The sequence below is a fragment of the Dermatophagoides pteronyssinus genome, unplaced genomic scaffold (assembly GCF_027571235.1).
Source record: "Dermatophagoides pteronyssinus isolate colony J.1.1.1.1 unplaced genomic scaffold, Derpt_VIB-CSIC_2022.12 sq0016, whole genome shotgun sequence".
NCBI lineage: Eukaryota > Metazoa > Arthropoda > Arachnida > Sarcoptiformes > Pyroglyphidae > Dermatophagoides > Dermatophagoides pteronyssinus.
The window spans coordinates 351,309-370,990 of NW_027461540.1; the positions used below are offsets into that span (position 1 = coordinate 351,309).

Below are 19,682 nucleotides of genomic sequence, written 5' to 3' on the forward strand. Positions count from 1 at the left end.
TTTTCGAAAATAAAATTGATTACAAATCGATAAAAAACGATTGGAATTATCATTTTTGTTTTGTTTGTGTATGTTTTTTTGTATGTGTAAGTGTATCGTCATTTCAATCAAATAAAAAAGAAAAATTTGAAAAAATGATTAATGCAAGAAGAAAAAAAATTTGGTGATGAAAAAGATTCTCTTGATTGAAGAATTAATTGTTGTGTCAAGGTTGAACATGGCCAAAAGAAAGAAAGACGACGACGATTATGATGATGATGGCAAATAATTCCAATGGATAATGATGACAAAAAAAAATGCTGAGAATATGAAATTGAAAAAAATTCAAATATTTTTTTTACAGGAAATATATCAAACGAGAAAAAAAACTTTAAAATTAAAATTAATTACAAACGCTTATTATAAACCCCAAAAAAAACATACTTGCGTCGAAAAATGTTTTTTTTTTATAAATTAATAAATTAATATCACAATGATTACGATGATGATGCGATCGCTGCTGTTGTTGCTGGTGGTGATGCGGATGATTCAATAATCGTATTTGAATCATTCGAATCCAAAGTTTTCGTTGTTGTCGTTGTTAACGTTTGTTCATTATTATTGTTGGATTGATCATCATCATTATTATCATTTTGAATTGTTGTTATTGTCGTATTATCAACATTTTCAATTTTTGTTGTTGTTGTCGATTGTGATGGTACATCATCACCATTATTATTATTATTATTCGTATTCTTGGTATTATTATTATTGTTGTTGTTGTTGTTACCATTATTTTGATTATGATTTCTATTATTTTTTGTTAATCTTTGATTTCTTTGTTGAAACCTAGAATTATTATTATTGTTGTTGTTTCGAAAATTTCGATGATGATGCCATTGATTATGATTATTATTGTTGTTGTTCGATGGATGCGGTGGCATCATCATATGTTCATCGGCCATTCCTGGATGCCAAAATTCTCTAGGTCCTTGATGCATTGGTGGTGGCGGCATTCTTGGTGGAGGACCAGAACAGAAATTCGAATTTGGTGGTGGTGGTGGAAACTGTCCTCTATGATTTAGATGATGATTCATTGGTGGTGGTGGAAATTGTCCTCGCGGTCCATTATTGAATCTTGGTCCTTGGCCTGGTGGTGGTGGATGATGAAGTCCCATTGGCGGAGGACCATCAAACATTGGACCGCCACCAGGTGGTGGTGGATAACGATTTCCAAAATGAGGTGGCGGTAGTTGCTGTGGTGGTGCAAATCGAGGATAATGAGGACCACCACCCGAAGAAATTGGAGGAGGAGGTTGATGTTGATGAGAAAGTGGTGGTGGCGGCATTTGCGGAGGACAATTTGGAGAAAAATCCATATTATCAAACATGATTGGCCGTTGATGATGCGGAGGAGGTGAAGATGCATAACGATGATTATTTATCATTGGAGGTGCTTCTATAATAGGAAGATGTTGTTGTTGTGGTGGTGGTGGTGGTGGCGGATGTGGATATCTATGTCCATCTGGTGGCAAAGAAAATGGATGAAAATGATCATTCTGCATTGGAGAATTTTGTGAAGGGAATCTTGGTTGATTAAAATTCCGTTTATGAATCATTCGATTTTGTTGTTGTTGTTGATGTTGAATATTGTTGTTTATTACATTATCCGAACCGAATGAATGATTGGACATATTTTCATCGGCATTATTATCCTGATAAGAATCATTGACATGGTCACCATGGTCATCATCACCATTATTATTATTATTAATGGAATTTTTTGTAGAAGAATTTTCACTTTCATTTAAACTATGATTAGTATTATTATCATCAATATTTTCATTTTTATAATTTTGTATTTCTATTTGTGTTGTTTGTAGATTTGACGAAGAAGAAGAAGAAGAATTTTCAAATTTCTTTTCATCCAAAAAAATTGGCTTGTTATCATAAGTTTCGTTTATACAAAATGATGATGGTGGTCGGACTGGTGATTGATGATTTAAATGCATTGATGGTCGTACAACATGATTCAAATTTGTTAATACGTTTGGTGGCGGCTGTGGAATCTGTGATAATGGTGGAAAATTTCTATGAATCCAAGGATTAACGCCAGGAAAATTTGGTGGCTGAACGCCGCTTGGAATTCCAGAAATATGCAATGGATTTGTTGGCGGTAACATATTAGGATGATTTAATGGTGGTGGTGGTGGTGGAACGTTTGGCGGAAAGGGACCAGATGATCCTAATAGGGTACCTGGCATCGATGGTGGTGGAACTGGCATCGGAATCGAATGATTAAGTGAAACAGGAACTGGATGAGGAAGATTTGTTTGAAATGATGTTGAAGTAGGGGGTGTCATTAATGGTAAAGGTGGTGGTAGTGGTGGCAACGAAGGAGGATTCGTTTTAAACGATGTTGATGTAGGAGGTGTCATTAATGGGATAGGTGGTGGAATAGGAGGAGGTGGTGGTGCAGCAACATAACCAGTGGCAGGAAATGGAATCAAAGGATTCACTGCAACAGTTCCGGCAATTACAGCTGCTGCATTTGTTGAAGTTGCAGCCACAGCAGCAGCAGCAGCTTGAATTTGTTGCTGTTGTTGTTTTAAAAGAAGTTCTTTCTCTTTTTTCTCTTGACGTTTTAATCGTCGTAATTCTTTTAATCGTTCCGGTATAGAATCTTCATCAACCATACCACCTTCTTCTAATAGATCTAAATCAATATCATCTTGTTGTTCTAATAAAATTTTATGCGGTATAAATGAACAGCCAATATCAGATTCCCAATAATCTTTATATTCTTTATTTTTGATTCCTTTGCCAGGTGCCCAGGTAATTTTGACTTGATTGGAATTTAAAATTTTTGATTGTGATTTTATTTTCGAAAATGCTTTATATGCATCTTGTCGTCGATCCATACAAACAAATGCACAACCACGTGATGGAATCAACTAGAAATGAATAAAATTACAAATTAGAAAAAAAAATGAAATCAATTTAAAACACTTTAAAAAACTTACATCTATACTTTGTATGACACCAAATTCACCAAACAGATCATTTAGTTCACTTTCCGAAGTTGTTCGTTTAGGAAGATGACCAATCCATAATGTTGTACTACAAATAGTCATACGATCTTTACGACATGGTGGATAACCTTTACGACGTTTTTCTCTTTGTCGTTCACGTTCTTCACGATCATCACGTGATAAACTTGAACTACGTGAACGTGATGATCGTCGATGATTTGATGAACGACTTTGTTCACGTGAACGATGTCTTTCACGACGATGTTGTTGATGATGACGATGATGATGATGATGATCATCACGTGATGATGAACGACGATATCTTGATGATGATGATGAATGATGACGATCTTTATTATGGCGATCATTTTTACCCGAAACATCATTCGATGGTGATCGTGATGAACGATATGATGAACGAAGTTTTGTAGTCGACGATTGTTGTTGTTGTTGTTGTTGAAAATCATTATTCGATGAATTTGTTATCGATGATTGTTGATTTTCATTAAGTTGTATCAAACTACTGTTGTTAGCTGTCAAAGATTGTTCACCCGTATGATCAATAGATTGATTTTGGCAATTATAAGAATCAAATAAATCTGAATTATGAACATGATGATTCTGTAAAAGCAACGATGAATTTGATCCGCCTGATTGTTGTTGTTGTTGCGTTTGAGCTGCTACAGCTGATGCTGATGTAACTGCAGATGATTTGAAAAATTTTTGCAATATTGTATCTTGTGCTGAAGAATTACCATCATCATCATCATCATAATGATGTTGATAATGATCACCATGTTGAATTAAATCACCATTATTACCGGTAATAGATTCATCAACTAATGATGATGATGATGTTTTGTTTGTCGATTGTTGTTGTTGACGTAAAATTTGCATTAAACCTGCAAATGTATCCAATGTTTTTTCATTTGTTGTTTTAATCAATTTTTTTGATAATTTTGATGGTTTTGGATATGGTGGTTCAGCTTCAGTTGGTGTTGAAATATCATCATCATCATCATCGTCATCTAAATCCAAAATTTCCTGATCAACATCAAAACATCTTCCACGTGAACCATCAACATTATTATTAAATGTTGGATTTTCTTGTTGAAGTTGTTTCGATAAACATGATGCTAATTGTTGTAATTGTGATGCTAAAGCTTGATCAGCATTATTCGAATTTGCTGTTGCCGTTGTTGTTGTTGTCACTGTTGATGATGTTTGATTTTCAAATTTATCTGTAAATTTTCTAATAGCATTAAATGCAGCTGATGCTTCTGAAAACATTCGATCATATGATACTTTATTATTATTATTATTAATCGAATCTGATGATTGATTTTTTTGCAAATCTTGACCATCATCATTGATTTTAATCGATGGTGATGATAAATCAATATTATTTGAAAATCTTTTATGTAATCTATGTTGTTGCTGTTGATGAGATGATGATGATGATGATGTAGTTGTTGTTGTTGTCGATGATGCATGTTGTTGTTGTTGTTGTTGATGTCCCAAATAAACATTGGATGAATCATTGATAATATCATTTGTCATCAATAGATTTGAATTCTGTATCATTAATGTATTGGTTGGATTAGCTAAATCCAATAATGGTTGTATCACATCGGGTGAAAATACATTATTTTTTTGCCATAGATTCAGAACCCGTACAATTTTTGGCTTTGGAAGAAAAGAAACGAAAAATAAATCAGGTAAGTAAATAAATAAAAACATTCATTTTGGCTTACCTTATCCTCGGGAAGGCATGTAGAGAATAATTGTTGAAATGTTTGCTGTAAATTTCTATTAAATCTTTGTCCATAAAGATCACGTTCTTTTGAATTTTTAAATTCATGTTGTGAATGTCTTACAATCGAATCAATAACATATAATGCTGGTAATTTATATTCCGGACGACATTTATGTATAAAACGTTCAACTGATTGTACAATATGTTTATAAACACGTATACCATTGATTGCTGTTTTAGTTATTTCAGATATTTTTGCCTTTGACACTGGTAATTTATCATCATATAATGATGATAATGATGCATTGAATCGTTGTATTATCTCCATAATAATTTTATTATGGAGAATAATAAATAAACAAACAACGATCAATGAAACAAAAAATGGTTCGAATGATGATTTCGAACAAATTGATCGATCGATCGATCCAATCAATCAATCAAAACAAAATCAAATCAAATCAAACAGCAACACACGCTGATGATTGATCAATTCGATTCAGAGAAGAAAAAATTTGTTCAACTTTGAATGTTGTTAAAATGCTGCTACTAAAATAAATAACATTGGCCCTTTTTAATTTTGAATCAATCAAACAAACAAAACCAAAACAAACGATTCTTGCGATCAGCGGAAACAATCATCACATCATTTTATCATTATTATTATTATCATTGTTGTAATAAAAAACCGAAATTAAAGAAAGAAAGAGGTGATCATGAAAAGAAAAAACAAGCAGACAAAACACACACACCAACCAACCAACCAACCAACCAACCACCACTATTACAAAAAGTAAAGGGAGAAAGAAACTGAGCGCACCGAGTGATACTATACTTCTCCCACTTATTATCATCTACGTCTACAACATTCTCGTTGCTCATTTTTTTTTTTGTTTCTTGTGGATCACATTATCATCAACAACACCATCTAGTGAATAGATTCAACAACAAACTTTGGAATTCGGAAATTCAAATTAATTAGAACCGGTCAGGTTGAAAAGGTTCAAAGAACTCTTTTGGTTAATCTCTCTCTACCTCTCTCTTGCTTTTTTTTTTGTAAAATTTTTTTTTCTCGTCAAACAAAAATAAAATTAGTATATTTTATTTACAAATGTTTTATTATTATTATTATTTTTTATAAAAGAATATTCTATTAATTATATAGCTATTATTATTTATAATTTACAAATGAATAAATTGAATTGAATGATTTTATATTGTTTTATCACGATATATTCGATTTAACGAATTTAATTGACATACCATAGCAAATGTTTTCTGTATAGCCAATGATAATGATTCTTCTGGTGATAATTTTTTCATTATATTTTTATTAAAATCTAACCATGTCATATCGATTAATTTTGATTTGGAATATTTTTTCTGTATTGATAATGATGATGATTGATTGTTGCCATCATTAGTAATCATTGGCAATGGAGATGAATCTGCTTCGGATGATCGATATAGAAATTGATCAAAAGAATTTAAAAGAAATTTTGAACCAGGTTTTGATGCCGATATTGATTGATTACGTTGACCAAGTCGTATAAGTAATTTTAAAAAACCTTCAATCAATGGTGGAAATGTTTGTATCATACGTTCTAATGCCGGTAATATTGATAGATAAAATTGACATAGTTTTTCATTTGGTAATAACGAAAGATGAGTATTAGCAAATTCAAAACATAATTTTGCAATACTAAATGAACGTGGTATTGGATATTGACAACAAAGATGTGATGCTAAATCTATTGCAAATGACTATTCATTTTTTAGGAAAAATAGGATTAAATTTCTTACAACAAAAAAATATGATTCTTACCTGTTTATTGAGATCAGTATATTGTAAAATATCCGGTATAAAATCTAAACAAATATGTAATGATGGTATACCTGCAACGGCCATTGTTAAAAATTCTGGATCATAACCTTGTGTAGAAACAGTTTTAGCCAAATTCCAATCAGCAATAAAACATTGATGTAAATGTGTACAAATTAAACCTTGAATTTCTCTACGATTCGATAATAAACAATCAATTTGTTGATTTAATATTGAACTTTGTTTTGATACATCCAATGATTGTTGTTGTTGTTGATAAAATTTTTCACGAACATTTTGATCAATTTGTGTTGAACAACAATCCAATAGCATTTGAATTGAAGCAGAATCCCATGTTAGATTATAAATCCTTGATAATTCTTCTCTTTTCTTTTTTTCATCATCACTCGTATGACGACTAATACATTCCATATTATGATGTATACAACGAATTTTTGATGCTGATAATATACCATCAAGTATGTGAAGATGAATTTCCATTAATTCTGGTATACGAAAAACACGTTGATCACAACGAAATAAAAAATTTGGATTCATAACTAAATCTTCCCATGTTTGTTGATTCCATTTATTTGATAATAATAATAAACCATTTGTTGATGATTCACAACGTAGAATATTAACAGTCATAACCCATAATTTGGTTGGAAAAATATAATTTAAACGAAACCAAATTTTTCTTATTAGCAAAAGAATTTTTTTCGGTGTATCAACATCCAATATACATGGTAATAATTGTATAAAATCCGTTGCAAATGGCCATAATAATTCATCAGGTAATTTTATCAATTGTTCTAAATAATAAAATGATTCACGATTTTGATTATATAATTTTTCTTTAAATGAATGTAAACATTTTTGAAATAATTTTCTTAGCCGTTTTCGATGTACAATAATTTGTTTAATTTGATAACGATCATTTGATTGAAATAATGATCGATGATTTTGTACGGAAAAATTTGGTCTTGGTAACCAATCACGTACTAAACATAAATGTGGATAATGAAATGATATTAAACGTAATAATGGTGGTCGTAATAGTCCATATTCTTTTGGACATGTTTGTGTACGTTGTATCAGGTAAAATATTGGTAAACGTGACATAAATTCATTCGTATATGTTAATGATGGACGATCAACATTACGAATATTTGATAGACGTACATCTTCATAAAGTAATACATAATAAAGAAATAATAATTGTGATGTTAATAAACATGATACTTGATTTTCATTTGAATTTAAATTCTTAACATTTGTATCATCATTATCATCCATTTCATCTTCAGTTTCATCATCATCAATATCCATTTGTTCATCCAGATCAGAACTATTATCCATCATCATTGAATCATCATCATTATCATCATTATCGGTTGAATCTTCACCACCTGATTGTTGTTGTTGTTGTTTTCGATCATTTTTTTGTTCCGGTTCAAATGAATATACATCACGTTGAAAAACTTTTATTAAATCTTCTTCAGCAATTGGTTCATTTGTCATATGTGCTGATTGACTTGTTGGCAAAAGAATTGAATTAACATATGCTTCAATTAATGATGGTAAAATATGATGAATTGGTGGTCGACAATTACATAGCTGTTGAAATATCCAATTTTTTATCGGTACTTTATTCTTAGTGAATGCTCTACTTTTCAATAATTGATATATACAATGAATTGGTAAAGCACCTGTAATCGAATCATTTAAATTTTTTGTTACAGGTACTTTTATAGCATGTGATGTAACAGTTTGTTCAGTAAATATATCTTGAATGAAAATATGTTTAATCAATGTTAAATCATTAGTACGAGATGAATGTTTAATACCGATTGTTGATGATACTAATTCACCAATCTGTGTCAATTGATTTGAATGAAAAAATATAGCAATCAATAAAAGCATTTCACCAAACGAAGCTCGGGTATTAGCTTTTTGTCCAAAATAATTTTCCTCTTTAACCAACCATTTTATCCATTCAATAATTTCCGATTCTTGACTAATAATCATTTGTGGAAATGCTAAAATCATACAAAGGCCCACTGAAACAAAACGTACACCAATATCAATATGTGGTGGTGGACGACAAACAATCATTTTACTAATAGCTTGTGTTTCATCATCATTTAATTTCATCATTGCAACACCACGCAGTGCACAATATAATCGTAACATTAAACAGGCTTCAGTAATGATTGATTCTTCGATTTTCATTTGTTGATTACTAGTACCATTCGTTGTTGTTGTTGTCAGTGAATTATTCGACAGATTCATCATAGCATCCGTAATCAAACGAAAACGACGTAAAAGTTGTTCACGAAATTCTAAAAAACAATTTGTCTGTATTGATTGATCAAGATTTTTTCTTTTAATATATTGTGAAAACCATTGTCGTATTTTATCATCATTGCTTAATAATATTCCCGAAAGAAATGATAAAACATCAGAATTCGTTGTCGTCGTAGTCGTTGATGTTTCATTCAAATTATCATGCAATTTTAAATGATCCAATGTAAGCATTACAATCAAATTTGGCATACGACATAATTCAATTGCTTCATTACGAATTGATAATGATTCAGATTGATTCATTTGACAAAGTTTACGTAATACTTGTACACGATTAATCGATAGAAAATTTTGTTCTTCAATCAAATTCTGATCACTATTCTGTATTAATGTACTACATATTTCATGAAATGATTCGGAAAAATTTCCAACTAAACGTACAATTATTTGTTGACCATTTTTTACTAATAATAATGTTTCAACAATTTCAAATAATTGTAATGTATTTGGCATTTCGGAAATAGCAAAATATAATAAATCAACAATTTCATCAAGATAAATATCTTGATCAAATAATTCTGATTGTACGGGACATTGAACATTCATTAATTGATATGATTGATTTTTCAAATAAATTATTAATGTAAGTAATTCATTTAAAATTAATTTCATACGTATCAATTGATTTTGATTATTTTGTTCGAATATTTTTATCAAATAATGTTCATTATTATTATATGAATCGTTGGTTGATAAATTGAATGTTTTGAAAATTGATGATAGTAAATAGGTTTCATGTGGTTGTGGTTGATTAGATGATTTCAGCCGTAATTGTAAATCTTTTTTCACCTCAGATTCTAATTGAACATAATCAATAGATAATATTTGACGTAGATCATTTGCTTCGGGAAATGTTATCAGAATTCGTTTTAATTTACGACGATTATCCAGCCATTTTCTTGATGAATCTATTGTATCACAATGACACATACGCACTAAACATGGTAATATATAACGTAAATCTTTTGTTGATAATTGATCTAATTGATCAAAATTTAATGTTTGAATTAGATCAAAACATTTTGTACTTGGTATCGACATTTTTTTGTTTCTTTGAATAAATTATCATTGAAAAATGATGAAACGAATAATGTCAACAAAGCCGCATTAATGATCACAACAAAAAGAATTTCGAACGTGTGTTTGTCCCGAATGAGTTTGAAGCAATTTGGGTTGATATAGAATCCATTCATAGATAACGTGTTGGGTGCACGTGTGAAATTGTTCGATCTTTCGAAAAGCATTTTTCTTGGTTATTTTCTTTTTGGATGTTTTTTTTGAAATCAAAATCATGGTACATTTAGACGATGATGCTTATTGTTTTCTATGTAAAATTCGTTTCATTACAAGTGAACAAATCAAAAAACATTTTAAAGAAATGCATTCAAATTATCAATCTGATGCTTATCGTTGTTATGCTTGTGTTTCTTGTCAATATGTAAATTTACGAAATCTAATCAGACATTTTGTAAATAAACATTGTCAACCGGATCGACAAATAGAAAATGTTTTGGATTCGAATCTAAATCAAGATATGATAGGTGATAGAATGAATCAGTCAAATATTGATCAAGGTAATGAACGAATTGAAATCGACCAAAGCGATATACCTCAAGATATAAAAGATGATCAAAATTCGTTGATTCCTTCAATTATGGATAATTGTGAACAAAAATGTGATAATATTTCCGAATCTGTATGTGATAAACCTGTTGTCGTCGAACCTGGCGAAACAAATCCAGATAATTTACCAAGTGTAAGTATACTTTTAGTAAAAAAAAGAAACATTTTTAATCGCACCTGGTATGTTTTTTTTTGTTTTGTTTAACAGTTGGCACAAATTTTCGAAATTGGTGGCGAAAAAATTTTGTTTGAAAAAATTGTCGAAACAAAATATGTATCATCGGTTGAAAGACAGAAATTGGTCAATTGTGTTGGCATTTTTCTTGCTAATCATTATAAATCGTTAACGATTCCAATCCAAACATTGAAATATTATGCAAAAGAATTGAGCAAAATTAGTCAAGATACAGAAGTAAGTTTTTATTCGAAAAAAATTGACTAATTCCAATTGACCGACCTGATAATATTTTTTTTCAGGAAGATTATTTTTGCTATTGGATATCATCACGAATTAGATCGGGAAAATTAGTCGAACATCGAAAACCAGTCGGTAGATTATATAAATTTTTTGAATATCGGCGAAGAAAATACAAACTCGATGAACAAAAAAAGAAAAATTAACCCCTTGAAGCTCTCTGTGTGTTTTGTTAATCACTTGATAACTTTTTTTTTGTTACAATTTAACTCACAAAAAAAACAAAAGAAAACTCAATAAAATTATCATTTCTTCGTCTTTGATCCACCTAAACATTTTGGTGAACGACAATCAGATTTTCCATTTAAATCCATTTCCCATTGTATTGGTGTATATGCTTCGATAGCTAATGCATGTATTTGGGGGAATTCTTCACGTAAAACATCAACAACTTTTCGATGTCTCTAACAAAATGAAAAAAAATCTAAACGAGGAACAACAAAACAAAAACAAAACTAACCTGCAATGCATTTAATCCATCAAATTTTTTCGAAACAATTAAAACACGAAAATGTGTTTCAGAATTCCGTGGTACATTATGCTGGGAACTTTCATTTTGTACAATTAAATTTGATGGCTATTTTTCGAGAGAAGAATTAGATTTTGTCAAAACAAAATGAAAATCATCCTATTTCGACTTACATCCAATTTGGATTTTAATTTCGTTTCGATACGATTTTGAACCGGGCCATTTGTTTTCATCATCATCATCCTCGAATTACACCGATAAAATGAATGCTGTACATTTTTTACTTGAAAAATTTGTTGAAAACTTTTCAAAATTGACATGATTTTCAATTTGCAAAGAATCTTTGTTTTTTTAATTCTGTTTGATCAATCTCGAGGTAACTTACTTTTTGAACAGTTTTCACTTTTTGAAAACAAAAAAAAAAAAAGAATGTTTTGACATTTTCGACAAAAGTCATCGATCGGTGATCATCTGCATGGATGTTTGTGTACCGTTGAATCCGGAAAACAAAAAATTCCTTCGATTAATTTATCTGATTTGTCAATCTGGTGATGACGCTGATGATGATAAAAATTGGTTTGATAATGGTCGATTTGAAGCACCGGAAAATGAATCGAATACAATCGAATCTGGTTGTCAAAGAATTTCATTGGCTGCTATGATGGTACAATATTTTTATTGGAAAACAACGGGGAAAACTTTTCGCTTGGAATTTGATCAACAAGAACGAAAAGAAAATAGACGACCAATTGTTTATCGTTTTCTGATCAAAGATCATGATCATCATAAACTTTGGCAAATGAATCAAATAGATTTATGGCGTTTAATTGCAAATCAATTAATGAATTCTACATTAGCTACGAATGATTGTAAATATTTAGCATTTTGTTCATTTTCAAGATTTGCATCGAAATCGAATCAGCCAATTTGGTTACCATCAAAACAAGTTAATGGTTATGTTTCATTAGGCGGTGATGGTTTAGCATTGCTGAGTACACATTGTTTATATTGTTGGCCTGAAACAATTGATGAAATCAATGAACGATTTGAAGATCAACGACCGGTTGATGTCGATCGATTTATGAATGATAGTAATAATAGGTTAGTGGTGGTAATGTTTTTGTTTTACATTATCTCATTTTGTTTTCTGATCCTTTCAATCAAGAAATACTCGATCAGGTTGTTTGGCAACAACATTTGGTGCTGTCGTTCATGAATTAGGACATGTATTTGGTTTAGCACACCGTTCGACGGGTATAATGTCCGATGAATTTAATTTTATTGATGAATTTTTTCGAAAAAATAATCATCACAGCAATGTTTGTCGTCGATGGTGGACCGAAGAAGATTTAACAATTTTAAATCTAAATCCTTGGTTCGATCCTTGTTTATCAGCTGATGACAATGAAAATGTTTTCAACATAATTACTACTGATAATCGAAAAATATTACAATCAAAATATGATATACGTTTATTAGAATATCGTCATATTGATACAAATTTGGTTAAAAAATCTAAAATTTTTAATAAATCATCAATCAAATCAATACAAATCAATTGGATTGATAAACAATCCAAATTATACATATTAGATTGTAATGGTAATAGTAAAACATTTTATTTATAAAAATCAAAAATGATGGACAAAAACAAACTTTTTATTGATTTATTATTATTGAAAAAATAAAAATATTTCTTTTCACAACAACAAGAACAAGAAGGTAATTTTGACTGGAAATCTTCAAAAAAAAAAACAAACAAACATTTGACATTGGAGATCTTTGATGATAATTGGCTTTTTTGTTTTTTGAGAAAAGGAGAAAATCAAATGAATCATGATTTAAAAACATGGACAACACGTGTTATAAATTGTCGACAAATTGGACCTTTGAAGAAAAAGAGATTAGTTTTTTCGGATAAGATTTCCTCCTTTGTGTTAAAACTTACATTCACTTAATACTTTACCACATTCAGTACAGGTAAGCATATGACCACAATCCAACAGAACACAATCGATAACTTTTTCCCAACAAATTTTACATTGATTTTCATCAACACCACCATTATCGTTTAATGATTCTTTTGTTTCTAATTGATCTTTTTTTTATCAAAAAAAAATTAATTAAAAAATTAACCCCAGAATCTCTTTACTCACCTTTAAGACGATCATTTTGTTTTTTATCATTATACAACAGTAAAACTTTTGCAACCAATTCATCACGTTCAATACAACCTTTAAAATTAACAAAATTTCTTGTTAATAATAATTTTAATTGTTTTATGGAAAAATTTCTTATTTCATCTGCATCGTTTATATCATCCAATGTAATATTTGCTGATGTCGTCGATGATGTTGATGATGATGATTTAGTTGCCTGTCCATTAGTAGATTTATTATTATCACTATTGATTGTATCGTTGGAATTTTGATTCGTTTCGTTCGATGATTCAGATGTCGTCGAAGTTCTTGTTGCTCTTGGTGATGAATGCGTGGATGATAATGGTGGACATGCTGATGACGTTGTCGACGTCGACGTTGATGATTGATTTGATTGTTGTTGTTGCTGTTGATTATTACTGGTAGAGGCAAAAGAATTGGTAAAAGAATGACGTCGTTGGGCTGATGTTGTTGTTTCACTGAACGCAGAATTTCTTCCTGTTGATCCGGTGGATGATGATGATGATGTTGTTCCACCATTACGAATCCGAATGACCAAATCAACAAGTTCGGATTTTTCCTATGTTTTTTTTAATCAAACGTTAGTTAGAAAACAGAAAAAACTGAAAACAAAAAAAACTTACACAACAATGATGTGAAGATATATTTTGTGAAGCAAGAAACCATTTCAGATCACGAACTTTTAATGAATTTAATCCTTCTTTTGAAATAGGATTTTGGCCAAATATTGTACAACGATTACAAATAGATTTTCTTGATGGTATTGGATTATAAATCATACATTGTGAACAATATGATAATGAACATTTACTACATTTTCTTTTCCTAGAAAATATTGTTGTATTAACTGAATTACATGAATTACAAGATGTTTTTGATATGTTAAATATTTTATTCATTTCGGGTATACTTTCTGTCAAATTTTAAGAGGGGAAAAATTTATCAATTTTTGAAATATTAACACTAACACTTACTTGAAATTTCATCCAATGAATCTTTAATATTATCTTGAAAATCATCAAAAACTTTACCAACCGCTTGAAACGAATCGTTAAAATTGAAATTAAATGCTGTTTTTGGGCTGTTGTTGTTTGTTGAATCTCTACGATTATTATTATTATTATTATTATTATTACGGTTATTATTATTAGCCGAAGAAGATGATGTTGATGTTGACGATGATGATGATGAATTCATAATGAAATTGAAATCGAAAAGAAAATCTTTGTATTTTTTAACCAAAACAAACCAATAACAGAAATGAATTCAATTATCGAATTAGTAATCCAAAAAAATGCAAAAAATGCGACATAAATGTAGCCAAAATCGATAACAAAAAAAAATTTTTTGGTTATAATTTTTTTTTGTTTCGTCAAAACATCGATAAGAATCGAGCGTTTGTTTCAAGTTAGTTAAATTAGATTAATCAGAATTATAATTAACACTTGATAACAACTACAGGAACAGATACTAACCTTTATTTAAAAAATAATAAAAAATTTGATTATCATTTTCGAATACGACATGATGATGAAATGATGAAATGAAAAAGAAAGTTACAAAAACCAAAAACAAAACAAAACGAAAATCAGAATAACAACGACAACGACGACGACTCAATTGACTTTAATCCTCTCAAATGATGTGATTTGTTTGAGTTTGTTTTGCCGTTTAATTGGAAAATCGAGAAATCCAAAAGCAAACAAAAAAATTGCAAAAGTAAAAACGAAAACAAACAACAGAAAATGGAAAACAACAAAAACAAAAAAGTGAAGTGAGCAAAAAAAAATAGGATAGGATTGAAAAATGATAGATGGCAGCACGGGTTTCCAAATTCCAATTTTCAAAAGTAACTGATGTAATGATGATGATTCAGATATAGAACGGAAAAAAAAATCAGGCGTACAATATATATCCATCCAACTTTTTGTCAATCGCGCCCAGCCCCCCTATTAATAAACCACCGAAAACGATTCGATAAAGTAAAAATAATCCTTTTTTTAACATTATGCCAAACACAGACACTCATACACACCGAGAATGTTTTGATCATCAAGAATTAAATGGGAAAACAGAAAAACCTGGTCGCCCTGGTGGTTTTATCCCGTCCGGTTTTTATTATGCAACGAATGATGATGATGATGATGATGGTGATGGTAATTGCGCGTGGGAATTCTGTTTTTGTTTTTTTTTTTGTTGTTGATTCAGATTCTGTTTGAGTAAAAAAAAATGTACAGTTTTTTTTTTTGAAAATGTTTTTTTGGATTTTAAAATTGAAAGAATTTTTTTTTGGGCGCCAGGGGGGATGGTTTACAAGTTGGTAAACAAAAAAACGAATAGAGAGGAAAGGATTAAAGAATTCTCGGGAATTTCTTCTTCTTCGTGGATAGAAAGATCTGGATAGAAAATCTAGAACACCGCCAGAGAAATTGAAGTTTTTTTTGAAAAATTCTTTTACCAGTCTCTATTCCATCACCATTTTATCAAAGATGACATTCATCAAATTCAACCAAATGAAAACAAAAAAGTCAGGTTCACCGACTTTCGTTTTTGGCAAAATTAGATAATCATAATCATCATCATATGATAAAAATCGGTTATTCAATATCGAATGAATCCTGTAAAAGCGATGAATGACTGTAGAATAATAATAATAATAATAATAATAATGTTTTTTTTTCAGTTGAATTGACAAAAAACAACAACAACAACAACAACAGAACACGAAAATGATGCGACTCCATTCACGTTTTTTCTTTTTTCTTTTTTTTTTTCGTTGATAAACCACCACCACTGTTTAATGGACCTGAAAAAAAACCCCGTAAACAAATCGAAGAAGACGACGGCGATCAAAAGACTCCACCGTATTCGGTTTCTTTGGAAAAACAAAAAATACGAAAAAATCCAACTTTCCAGATTCGAATCAAAGACTGAATTTTTTCTTAAGAAAAATATCGAATTCAAACTATATTGAATTAGTTTGAACTAATATTGAATTCAAACTATATCGACTGCGAGAGGAGGAGAGAGAGAGATGGGCGCCTATTTTGAATGAAAAAAAAATCTTCCCGTTCAATGAATTATCATCATCATCAACAAACAACAACATCGAATGTTTGTTTTGTTTTATTCATTTTTCGAGGTAGTCAAGAAAAAGAAAAAAAAAACTTGAAAAATTCATGGTTTGCTTCGACTCGTGTGTCTTATTTAATGATGATGATTGTAGAAAGCAAGCCAGCCAGGCAAAAAGGTACATTTCGAATGGAAATAAAGTTTTTTCTTTTTTTTCTTTCTTTTTTTTTGGATATATCATTTGTCCATCCGTCTGTCCGTTTATTTTATCTGGTTATTTTTTTCGCCACTGATGATACCGGCTTTGCGTGTGTGTGTGTCCTGTGAATGGGTTGCCACTGCACCACCGATGCAAGGGAAACATCAAGGCGGGAGGGCGTTTGGTTATCAAATTATGTCTTGTGTTTGTATACAGGGATAAAGGTGTGTAAAATACATTGTACAAATGTGAAAAACAGATAAATTAAATTAAAAGAAAAATAATGTGAAATAACAATATGTACTATGTGAAATGACAATTAGTTTAGCAGGAAGGAAACGATGGTAAGAAATAAATACAAAAATTTTTAATTTATACGGGTACGGATCGGTGTTCACGATTGATGAATGGCAATCCGTCATAAATGATCGTCACGAAACTGATCCAATCCTGCGCCAGGTCGTTGTTCCTGAGGATTACGTCCAGGTTGGCCAGATCGTCCGTAGATATACCATGTTTTATTGTAATTCGATGACGGAAGTTTGTCCAAATGGGGCAGTCCAGTATTAAATGCTCTGTTGTCTGCTGATTGTTATTATTACATGGGCAGGAGCCGTTATCGATTTGTTTAAACCTACAGAGGTAATGTCTGGTTGCGCCATGGCCAGACAATACTTGTGTTAATAATTGGCTCATACCGAGCTTGGTTTGCACTCTCTCCGCAATCTCCAAACTCGGAATAAGACGAACCGTCCATCTTCCGGTTGCAGCATCTGTAGTCCGTGCGGCCCATTCAGCATTAGCTTTTTGTCGATATTCATGTTTAAGTGTAGACGCCGGCATTTTGTTGTACTCCTCAACGGCGAAGCTCTCCATCGTTGCCGCTTTTGCCAGTTGATCTGCCAATTCGTTCCAGACGTAATTTGTGTGCGCCTTGATCCAATATAGATAGACGTTCGTGCCTATTTCTTTTAGTTCGCCAATTCTGTTGTTGATGTCAATTACTAATGGATGGCAGTTATTGCAATCTCTAATTGCCTCCAGGGAAGATCTTGAGTCAGAAAATATTTGAACGGCGTGTGTGTGTGTGTGGAGGTGGATATCTATATGAGGATAATACAGTCGATTCTCTCTTCTTTTTTTTTTTTTTGCTTCCTGCTTAATTTTGGATAAATAAATACAGTATAAGCTCGCTTAGCAGTGATGATGATCTTTCCAAGCCCAGGTCGACCTGGCCAGGCTCTTTAAGAAGAAGAAAAAAAAAATTAACACTTGTGTGTACAGGTAGATATTGAATTTAGATATTAAGATGATGATGATGATTAATTAATCCAGCAACAACAACAACAACAACAATTTTTTTCCCAAAAACAAACAAACAGAAAAAAATACTTATTTTTTCTAATTTTAACACTTAAGCACACACACACACAGGGAGATGAAATAACCCCACCACCACCACCACCTTTAATTATCTGAAAAAATTTTAAAATAATTAGTTTATCTTAATTCATTCATTAATTAATTATTTAAAAAAAATAACAAAGTCTAAATTAATAATAATGTTTTCTGTTTTCGGTTGTGTACTTTGTACCTAAAAAAAAATACTTTTTGTGGGGCAAGGGAAAACATGGGGGGATGGAAACGTGGTGGGGTGATAGATACATCATCAATTTGTTTGTGTAAATAACATTTTTTTTATAGAAATGTGTTAAAGATAGATCAAGATATCCGCATCTCTTGATGTGATAATTTTTTTTTCTAAAACTGAGAATGACAGGTAAATGTTTTAAGGTTTTACCTGTTTTGTTTGTGTAATTAGATTGGAATCGGACAAAAAAAAAATGAAAATGATTTTGTTTCCATTTGCAAGTTGTGTGTGCCACACAATTTATCATTATCACATTTTTTTTTCTTCTAATTTCTTTCGATACGCACATGCATTTCGATAAACAGTTGTGGTTGGTTGGGCTTTTATCGATCCAACCATCAAATTTCCCACCGGCTCCCGTTTTTCCATAAAGGGTTGGGCTTAGCTGAAAAAGAAAAACTGGGCGTTTTTTTTTATAGGGAGGGAAAGTTATTATATATTTTGTTGATGGATGGATGGATGGATTCATCAACAAAGTTCATGATTGAAAAACAACAACAATAAAAATCTGTGGTAAAGCGAGGATGATTATCATCAGCAATGGAAGCTTGTTTCTCACTTGATTTCTGGTATCATCATCCTCATCTTCAATCATTATCATTTTTTTTTTTTTTTTTTTTTGATCAGAAAACACAATAGAATGACAAAAAAAATAAATGAAATGAAAAACTAAACAGGGATGGCACAGAAGTTATTCAGGGAGGGTTCAGCATGGGGGATTTTGTTGTTGTTGTTTGAAAATAGAATTGAATTGAAAAAAAAACAAAACAAGGGGGATCAAATCGATGATGAATATGAAGAGTATATATTGAGCCATCCCCATCAAGATGATGATTATTTTAGCCCCCCATATAAGCCAGACCAACAGAAGGAAAACAAAAAATTCAAGGGAGGACTTTTTTTTTGTTTGTTTGTTAGATTGATTCATAATGCGGTGAATAAATTGTATACAAAAATAGAATACTTTTACCACTACTATTTTTGTTTTCTGGATCAAAAAAAAAAAAAAAAAAAAATACCACTACCCCTAAATGATTTTACTAATAATAGTACA

At 30.8% G+C, this 19,682-nt stretch overlaps 6 protein-coding genes and 1 long non-coding RNA gene across 8 annotated transcripts; 2 read left to right on the forward strand and 5 right to left on the reverse strand.

The window, feature by feature from the left end:
- Nucleotides 1-73: 73 nt before the first annotated feature.
- Isha (Insulator su(Hw) mRNA adaptor) lies at nucleotides 74-5,549 on the reverse strand. 2 transcript variants are annotated; one of them, XR_012846704.1, is made up of 4 exons: nucleotides 4,766-5,549; nucleotides 3,003-4,697; nucleotides 424-2,933; nucleotides 74-368 (listed from the first exon to the last, which is right to left on the reverse strand). XR_012846704.1 is itself a non-coding variant. In XM_027346723.2 (3 exons), exons 1-3 carry the CDS (start codon nucleotides 5,093-5,095, stop codon nucleotides 477-479), a joined length of 4,482 nt encoding a protein of 1,493 aa, XP_027202524.2. In that variant the 5' UTR covers nucleotides 5,096-5,549; the 3' UTR covers nucleotides 377-476. The 2 variants fall into 2 exon arrangements, 1 of the variants encoding a protein (XP_027202524.2); XM_027346723.2 differs by lacking the exon at nucleotides 74-368 and having other exon boundaries at nucleotides 377-2,933.
- A 304-nt stretch (nucleotides 5,550-5,853) lies between these two features.
- Nucleotides 5,854-10,133, reverse strand: IntS2 (integrator complex subunit 2). Its single transcript, XM_027346697.2, has 2 exons — nucleotides 6,593-10,133; nucleotides 5,854-6,531 (listed from the first exon to the last, which is right to left on the reverse strand). The coding sequence occupies exons 1-2, from the start codon at nucleotides 9,998-10,000 to the stop codon at nucleotides 5,980-5,982; spliced, it is 3,960 nt and encodes a 1,319-aa protein (XP_027202498.1). The 5' UTR covers nucleotides 10,001-10,133; the 3' UTR covers nucleotides 5,854-5,979.
- A 9-nt stretch (nucleotides 10,134-10,142) lies between these two features.
- On the forward strand, nucleotides 10,143-11,315 carry LOC113796427 (uncharacterized). The gene is made up of 3 exons (XM_027346700.2): nucleotides 10,143-10,715; nucleotides 10,791-10,994; nucleotides 11,060-11,315. Exons 1-3 carry the CDS (start codon nucleotides 10,251-10,253, stop codon nucleotides 11,201-11,203), a joined length of 813 nt encoding a protein of 270 aa, XP_027202501.2. The 5' UTR covers nucleotides 10,143-10,250; the 3' UTR covers nucleotides 11,204-11,315.
- On the reverse strand, nucleotides 10,982-11,915 carry LOC113796429 (DNA-binding transcriptional regulator BolA). Its single transcript, XM_027346702.2, has 3 exons — nucleotides 11,700-11,915; nucleotides 11,518-11,634; nucleotides 10,982-11,461 (listed from the first exon to the last, which is right to left on the reverse strand). The coding sequence occupies exons 1-3, from the start codon at nucleotides 11,844-11,846 to the stop codon at nucleotides 11,303-11,305; spliced, it is 423 nt and encodes a 140-aa protein (XP_027202503.1). The 5' UTR covers nucleotides 11,847-11,915; the 3' UTR covers nucleotides 10,982-11,302.
- An 86-nt stretch (nucleotides 11,916-12,001) lies between these two features.
- On the forward strand, nucleotides 12,002-13,289 carry LOC113796426 (uncharacterized). The gene is made up of 2 exons (XM_027346699.2): nucleotides 12,002-12,627; nucleotides 12,692-13,289. The coding sequence occupies exons 1-2, from the start codon at nucleotides 12,002-12,004 to the stop codon at nucleotides 13,152-13,154; spliced, it is 1,089 nt and encodes a 362-aa protein (XP_027202500.2). The 3' UTR covers nucleotides 13,155-13,289.
- On the reverse strand, nucleotides 13,165-15,443 carry LOC113796428 (E3 ubiquitin-protein ligase RNF34). Its single transcript, XM_075822225.1, has 6 exons — nucleotides 15,182-15,443; nucleotides 14,681-14,929; nucleotides 14,330-14,619; nucleotides 13,683-14,265; nucleotides 13,475-13,624; nucleotides 13,165-13,413 (listed from the first exon to the last, which is right to left on the reverse strand). The coding sequence occupies exons 2-6, from the start codon at nucleotides 14,901-14,903 to the stop codon at nucleotides 13,361-13,363; spliced, it is 1,299 nt and encodes a 432-aa protein (XP_075678340.1). The 5' UTR covers nucleotides 14,904-14,929; nucleotides 15,182-15,443; the 3' UTR covers nucleotides 13,165-13,360.
- A 1,886-nt stretch (nucleotides 15,444-17,329) lies between these two features.
- Nucleotides 17,330-19,557, reverse strand: LOC142645619 (uncharacterized). The gene is made up of 2 exons (XR_012846705.1): nucleotides 18,779-19,557; nucleotides 17,330-18,452 (listed from the first exon to the last, which is right to left on the reverse strand). It is a non-coding gene; the product is annotated as an uncharacterized LOC142645619 (long non-coding RNA).
- Nucleotides 19,558-19,682: the final 125 nt, after the last annotated feature.